The sequence below is a fragment of the Bombus impatiens genome, unplaced genomic scaffold, assembly GCF_000188095.3.
Source record: "Bombus impatiens unplaced genomic scaffold, BIMP_2.2 scf_0012, whole genome shotgun sequence".
Classification (NCBI taxonomy): Eukaryota; Metazoa; Arthropoda; class Insecta; order Hymenoptera; family Apidae; genus Bombus; species Bombus impatiens.
The window spans coordinates 3,065-11,432 of NT_176431.1; the positions used below are offsets into that span (position 1 = coordinate 3,065).

The 8,368-nt window shown below is 32.7% G+C and overlaps 1 protein-coding gene across 4 annotated transcripts; it reads right to left on the bottom strand.

Annotated features, from left to right (window-relative positions):
• Positions 1 to 1,515: 1,515 nt before the first annotated feature.
• Positions 1,516 to 4,890, bottom strand: LOC100745475 (elongation of very long chain fatty acids protein 6-like). 4 transcript variants are annotated; one of them, XM_033324785.1, is made up of 4 exons: positions 4,429 to 4,890; positions 4,150 to 4,196; positions 3,546 to 3,900; positions 1,516 to 3,096 (listed from the first exon to the last, which is right to left on the bottom strand). In XM_033324785.1, exons 3-4 carry the CDS (start codon positions 3,869 to 3,871, stop codon positions 2,589 to 2,591), a joined length of 834 nt encoding a protein of 277 aa, XP_033180676.1. In that variant the 5' UTR covers positions 3,872 to 3,900; positions 4,150 to 4,196; positions 4,429 to 4,890; the 3' UTR covers positions 1,516 to 2,588. The 4 variants fall into 4 exon arrangements, with proteins under 4 accessions (XP_033180676.1, XP_033180668.1, XP_003484516.1 ...); XM_033324777.1 differs by having other exon boundaries at positions 3,546 to 3,951; XM_003484468.4 differs by lacking the exon at positions 4,150 to 4,196 and having other exon boundaries at positions 3,546 to 3,951.
• Between the last annotated feature and the right edge of the window lie 3,478 nt (positions 4,891 to 8,368).

The window sequence follows — 8,368 nt, forward strand, 5'->3', positions numbered from 1 at the left end:
AATAATACCGAACCGGAGAAAAGGGGTTGTATGAGTACAGCAACTAGAAGAAGAACAAGAACTGGGTGAAGTCTCGGTTTATATACGTTTTGGTTTTAGGATGTTGAGGGGCTAGGTGTAGGTTACGATGTGGAAAAGTGTCTGAAGGTTGGTAATCCATATCCTATCTGTGATGTGGACTATGATATGGCCTTGGTGTATGCTATGATGATAAGGTGGTGATGTGTCCAAAAGTATCCGAAGGTTGGCGGTTGATGTCTTATCACTGATGTAGGTTGAGATGTGATTGATGTCACACCGGCTGGCAGCGGAAACGGTCGACACATCAAGCATAAAGAGAAGATTAAAAAGGAAACACTCAACAGATCTCACAAAGGACATAACCTAACAAACAAGCACTCACCTCACTAAAGAAATAAAATAATCAAATTCGAAGATGGTATCTCATTGGGGGTAGCCATTCACATGTTACTTACCAATTAAGTTAGAAAAATTTACCAAATGACCAGCTGCACAAATTGTAAAGTATAAATTAAATAATAAAAAAAAAACTGGATGAATATTTTGTCTAACAAAGGTATCGAGTAATAGTATAGCTCTTCTTAAAAAGAAATAGTTGTAGCGGCACGTGACAGTAAAATTAAGTTAGACAAATTTATCAAATGTCCAGCTGGATAAATTGTAAAGTACAAGTTAAATAATAAAAAAAGAAAAAAAACTGACACACTGAAAATGCAAAAAGTTATTGCATTGCGTTTGTCGCAATGGAATAAACACGTGGTATAGTGTTATACCACTATACTATACTATATTATACTGTACTGTAGCTACAGTTGCACTGGACGAGCTCATGGAACGCCTTAAAATAAGCGGAAGTGGCTAGTGTTGCACGCGTTTTCGTCGGCCGCATTTGTTCGAACACGTTCAATTAGTTTGACTTGTTCGTTCGATCTATTGCGATCGAGGATACGTGGCCTGGATATTTCGGACGAATGATGATTTTCTGCCGAAAGTTTCTCTAGTTTCGTCTAAAATTTCTACATAGAATATAAGAAAAGTGTTAGAGGGTTTATTCATACCATACTATTGGATTCATCTGATCGACTCTGTAAATACTGAAACGAATTATCGACCATAGTCTTCGCTTAAATCTTTCGAAGAAAACATTTTATTTTCGTCTTGTAATTTACCATTTCTTGGTAAGGTTTTTAATAAACGATTATTTGCAAAAGAAAGTGGTAAGAATCTTTGAATTCATGTTCATTTCCTACCATTATCGAAATTGGACCAAACAGCGTACTAGGCTAAATGCATATTCGGATAAATAAACTCCGCGTTGAAACGATCAAATCAATTCGATTTTTTCGTTCGATTTGTTGCGATGAAGGACACACATATTTTATACACAAGGTGTACAAGGAGATAGGTGTAACACATTTGACGCATAAGATATATAAAAATTGTTTTATATAAAAATGATTACATATGAAAATTATTAAATCTATACGTGCACTTTGCATTTGTTTATATAATAATTTTACAGGTCCGGTTCGATGAAGTTTTGTGAAAAAAGACTTACAGAAAAATCGACCTTGAATTTTACACTTTGTCTCATTCTACGTTGTTGTTGTTTGATTTCATCGTGTTGGAGCAAAGATGCAAAAAGAATCATGTGAAAAAATTTGGTCCCTCTACTACCTGAACATTCCAGTATTCAGATGTTCTGTTAGTTGTACAATATTTCTTGCTTGTATTCATTGCTATTACACAGCCTTCCTACAATTTCATATCTTTCTTATTAATTTAATACGAAATTCATATTGTACGCACCAAGATCTCGTATATAATGGCATCAAAGACGAAACGTATTTTATTAAGCGTCGAGAGGAAACAAGAGATGATGTAAAAAATTGAGAAAAAAGTGTAGAAGGAGTTCTGTAAAAGTTGCAGATATCGAAGGAATATTATAGAATAAAAATGAAATAAAAATATATTAGATATAACCAGAAAAACTAAACTGAAAACATGCAGCTGAAAGTTCTTCAGGTATTTCGAGAAGTAGAAAAAAGTTTCAGTGGAATTGAAGACATATTTAAGCTATGTGGTATAATAGCGATATTTGTAAATTAGCTTTAAAGAAACGTCGATGTTTAAATCTATTAATATATTATGTGGAAAAAATGTAAAATTCCAATATCGTTAGCCATATTAGTAATTATGCAAAGAGGGAGTCTTCGACTGCAATGACCTTGACCTTCGGATATATTGCAAGGAAAAGATACTAAGTAACAATCTTTTTTTCTGACTAATATGTTTCCTAAAATTATTTTGAAGATACGCATTAAGCAACTGTCTTTAAAGTCTTCACATTCCATATCGTAACATCAAATACGTTAATTCTTTTATAGTAATTAAATAATCCTTATCACTTTCATTTTATCGCACAACAAAAACAAAATTTCTATCATTCTGAACTAATAAAGACTCTTGAAATACGTTAGAAATGCTTCCACGAAATGCTATTTAAGAAGTGCTCGTAGAAAAAGATTTGAAATATAAAAGAAAAAGAAAAAACTTTGATACACTTTTCACTTAGTCTTTCTACCTCTCTTTTTCTGTTTCCTGGATATGTAAGTCGAGTAGAAATATTTAGCATAGAAGCAAGCAGTGGCGATGTAATAGATGGAACCAATTGCTGTACTTTCATGCGTAATATAACAGTTAAGCTTATGGATATCTCGCTGATTATAAGCGATAATAGTTAGAATGTAACCAGTCATCATTTGTAGTATTTGCATCACACGGCACGTGATAATAAGACATAGTGGTAGTTTGTACTCCATTGATTCCACAGCATAATAAGAATATATGCAAAAATTAATAAAGTACTCCATTACGCTGAACCATCTCATGGCTGCTGTAGTCTCCGTGTATGTGAAATAGAAGTAAATAATAATAGATAAATGACGGTAGACATGCAGAAATGTCATTTCTTGTTTTTGTAACACGACGAACATCGTATCGAACATTTGTACAAATTTCAATATGACAAGTGCCAGTGACCAAAAGCCAGAAACAGGATTTTGGTAATAGTTACTGAAAAGAAAATAATTCTCTTCTTATTATACATAATTAATAGACATATTTGAAATATCGGCTCGTTTCTTGATTATCGCGTGTAAATTAAAGTAACGTATTATAATGAAACAATAGGAATTGTACTATTTTGATTTGGAAAATTACTATACGATGTAGGTACACTGTATAAATCGATATGCTGCAAATTGGTGAGTATAATTGATTATACCAATTAATAAGATAAAGCTCATTTGAGAAACAAATTTATAGAACTATTTTGATAATAGTACTATGAACATGTGTTAGAAATGTATTTCTTGTTTGACCAGCGCTTTTCACATATCAATGTTCTCTAAATACCGAGCATAAGAAACTGTCTCATATAATAATGTTTCGTTAATAATTATTTTTCAAGTCGTCATTCATCCGGAAATATATTAAAAGGTAAAATATGAAAGTGGCATTACCTAGGTAAGCAAATACTATGGTAAAAGCTATGATGGAGCAATGCAAAGAGCAGCTCCGGTGCTGTTCTACTAAATCCGATAATGGAGAGCAGTGCCATCAATCCATACCATAATGCACGTGAACGTTTCAAATTGTACTTTGGATGTTCTAACATGTGAGAAATCCCGACAATAATTACGGTGACGTAAAAGACAACGTAGCAGATGCAGTACACTATATTGTCCAATAACCATTCTTGAGTGTCTCCATAAGAGTAGTTTTTTTCGAAGTCGAAAACATATGAGTACTCAGGTGCAATGGGATCCGTTAAATCTTCTTCACACATTGTGAAATATCCTTTTTATATCCACCGGCCTTAAAAAAATGAAAGAAAATACGTAGTCTTCCCGTCATGTTGTCAATTGACTAAAACGTAAGAACAATCGTTAACATTCTCTTTTAAAAATATGTAAACTAAAAATATTTCATAAATGATACGTTCAAAATGATGTAAAATATTCCGAGCAAAGTAATAAGATAATACAAACAAAATAATAAATTAATCATTTTTATATATAGTATTTAACTAAATTTTCGCACAAAATATTATCGTAAATTGTTTACCAGTTAGCTATTGCGGCTTCTTTGGAAACTTTGAAAAGCGTGTAATCCTAAAATGTGACGCAGAAAGTAAGCGATGACGAATATACTCGTCAAACACAGAATATGTTATATGGCTGTTGTAATATAGAATTAAGTTGCAGTAAAATGACCATTTTATTTTTTTATTTTATTAATGACAGGGCTCATTATAACAGAAAATATGCCATTTCTCCATTACGAGTATAAGCGTCAAAAACAGCTAACTGGTTAACATTATTAGAAACTCAACGTGGTACGAACAGCAGCGGTGAGTAGAGCACGACACGCAGTGGCGACTGTGAGAATTAGGTTGAGTAGATGGACGAAATAAGTAGACGCAGGTTGTTGATATTGCACGTGCACTTACTGACATCCTGACGAGCCGCGGCTCATTGATTTATACCTCTGCGTGTTCTTCTGCCATTGGTTCCTTTGTATTTTTGGAAACACGCAGAAGTCTAAACCGTTTGGGTGGTTAGAAGACAAAAAGTCAACGGTTGACGTGAAAATGTAAACGATTACCATCCACCGTTTCTCGCTTTGATAAGTCGATGACCTGTCGATGAAGTATGACGGTCCGAAGTTTGCCGATCGGGCCGGCGCACAGGCGCCAGCAGTGCCGAAAATTACCGAACGAGACCGTTGACTTTTAAGTGTTAGAAAAACAGACGCGGCGAGCTAATCGGCCGGGAAATAAGAAACGAGGCAAAAACTACGGTCCGCGTCTTATTGCCAAAAAATTCTAAAAGTAAAACTTTTGTGCGTATCTTGTTCTTAGCATGATTGAAAGCTATTATTTCTTATTTTGAAACCTATTAGAAAATAATGTTTGAAATATTAGGTTACTCCAAAAGCTTCTTTTCTTTATAAGGAAATAATAGATGCACAATGTTTCTTGTTTTATACTATTTTATTGAATTATTTATGATCCATTTTGTTCTATTACATTGAAATATAACTATTGTATTGAATTATGTGTTTTGTAGTAGTAGAACAAAATGGATCATACGTGATTGAATAAAACAATATGAAACAAAAAATGTTGTCTATTATACATATATCTTACTACTTTGTTCTGGATATTTTACATCTCTTTTAACATATTATTTATTAAATATTCAATTTTACGTATTTTTAAAAGAAAATGTTAACAATTGGTCAGTGGATATAAAAAATGATATTTGTTGAAAATGACAACGTGAGTTCGTGCTCGCCATCTATATGCAGATGCGTTAGTTACAAGAAAAAATAACTAGAAGATAGTTGTAGATACAATCGATAGGTTTAAGATGTTCTTTTGTTTTTATCCCTAGTCCATGTAAGAAAGTACAATAAAGGTTAGTTGACTCAGAACGGTGTGATAGATTTATCCAAAGAATAAAATAATAGCTAATATGATCCTATCTCTGAATACAGAAATAACAATATTTCACGACGAATAAAGAGGATATTATTATCTATATCAAAATTTTTATTGCGTCGATTATTTCCTTATGAAACGAAAGAAGCTTTTGCGACAACCTAATACATTTCTTACTGTTTAGAAAATAAAAATTAAGACATTTTTATTAAAGGAAGTATCGAAACATTTTCATCCAGTTTTTTAAGAAAATTCGTCAACATAACGTATACAATACCTTCTTACAGTTATACGATATAAGCACATTTATTGTGCTTTTGCAATGATACTTTGCTTTTATGAGCATCGTTGTTGAACAATATCCGTAAATCTTCCAAGTTTGTTTCATAAGATACATCAATTAGATCGCTACATTTTCGTTGTAATGCGATCGTTATCGCTCAGAAATTTGAAATACTCCTATTACAGTAGCATTTGAATTTTCTGAATATTTTTTCTTCGTGCGTTCGAGGGTTTTCTGTTGAACACAATAGGAAGATAAAAATTTTAAAATGTTACATCAGCTCAGTCAAAGCTGAAGCTTTACAAGTCAGATGGAAAGTTGGCGTTTATTTGAGCACAAATATTTACGTCATCGTACTGCATTATCTAGATTAACTTCGTGTAATTAAAAGAAATACATTAATTCGTTTCTTCTGTATAATGTAGCCAAAATACAGAAAAGTCATTTGTCTGTTTTAAAGCTTATAATTGGGCTTATAATTGTTGGGCATCGAGCAGATCAGTACAAATTAATGATTTAATTAAATCTATAATTTACCTTCAGCCGGAGTATTTTGAGAAAACCAGGAAGTTAGGTTATCTTAATCATTTATTTACGTAGATAGCATTGGCCTTATCCAAGATAAAAATAACAATATAATATATCATAATTTTAGACCTATACATAATAACAAATTGATATATAGTAGTAATCAACGTATTCTAAACAATTTTGTACATTTATTATATTTGATTCGCATATGGACAGGGTTGATGACATCGATGATACATTGAGAACAACATAGATAGATATTGACGATTAAAGGATATTAATCCTGGAAGAAACGTCATAATGGGATTCTGTTCACACTTCAGTACGGTTCACTGCAGGCTCACTCTCATTGTGTTTGTCATTGTTTTGTACATATTTTGATATATCTTACAAGGAAAGATCACAGTCGTTGGGTCATCGATTTTGATAAAATTCTTCCTGACGAGTCTAGGACAAAAATAAGTCGACCTGCATTTTACACTTTTTGTCAGTATTCATTATTTAGGAAGGTATTGTTACAAAATAAATACAATCAGTCCATATCGTAGAAACAATAGGTCTCAAGCAAGTTTCGAGGAAAATACACTCTGGTGGAACGATAACAAAACTTATGACAAAAAGAAAATAGTAATTGTCATACTACATTTACTGCAATATAAGTTGTTACAAATGAAATTCCATATGCATTTGCGTAAAATAACGATCCTAATATTGGTAAGATATAGTTAGGTTAGGTTAGATTTCTTGGAGGTTGGTAACTTAACTTTTGAATCACGCTCGTCCTACGCCTCGAACAAAGTGAATACTACTCAAGACCATCCCCTCTGCAACGTATTCAATAAAAAATTCAATAAAAAATTCAATAAAATCGAAAATGAGACCTTCTTTCGCGCACAATTAGCCGAATATTTTGCGTCATCGTGTTAAGAGAAAAAAATAACGATGAAAGCGACGGCGAATGTGTGCCCTCTTTTTTTTCAAAGGGGTTATGACATCAAGGGATTTAGGTGGCCCGAGGCACGAGCAGAATGTAATTCAACCCAGCCCAACATGTTAACAAATTTATTTGATTCAGCAGTAGAAAAGATACGGGATCCATAAATAATTTGTGAAATGTCACGGTTAAGTTATATCGTGTGTTGGGTCTGCAATGGAATGCAGGGGAGGAAAGTGTGCAAAGAGGATGTGGAGGCAGGATTTAGGTGCGGAACATGATAGGAAATGACAAATGGAAGGAGAATATGAATAGCTTATTAGGGGACAGAGATTTGGGTGTGGAACACGATAGGAAATGACAAATGGTAGGAGAATATGAATAGCGTGTTAGAAGGCAGATTAGTGAGAGAGTTATGTGTCTATCGTAGGACGTTGGACATTTGAGCACTTGGCAAAAGAATTGAGTTGCAATAAAAGGTAGAAAAACATTGTTACCACAGGCTAGCTATATATAATGAAAGGTAGTAAGTAACGTTAATTCTGAAGTAAAAAATTGATATTAATCACCATTTATCATCTATATACTTCAATTACAGGTTAAAACAATTACAATACCAAATTTTCACAGAAAATTAACTTGTTTTTCTACAAATTTATATCATTTCCTAGTCCCTACAATATCATTATTATCATACCATTTATTAATCGTTAAAGAATATTATGAACAAAATTTCACTTCATGCACATTGTGTTTCAACACAATGTCATTCTCCCCTAACAACACCATTGTGATGTTATTTTTTGTTATCACAATCTGCAACTTTTCAATGTTTTTCATGATGCTGAATAATAATAAAACATGTAATTTCATTTGTGTGACTCTATCAATTACTGAAATAACAAAAATACATTGACCTAGAGCCTCACCCATGACATAAACGTGCCTCTTATGACGATAGCTTTTAACATATCGAACGCCAAGGTAGAACGCACATATTTCTATTCTTGGTTTCTCTTGAAAATCCATTAAATTCCTCGGAATCTAAATTTTCCAGAATATTTAAATATAGATCATTTTATTTTATTTTTTT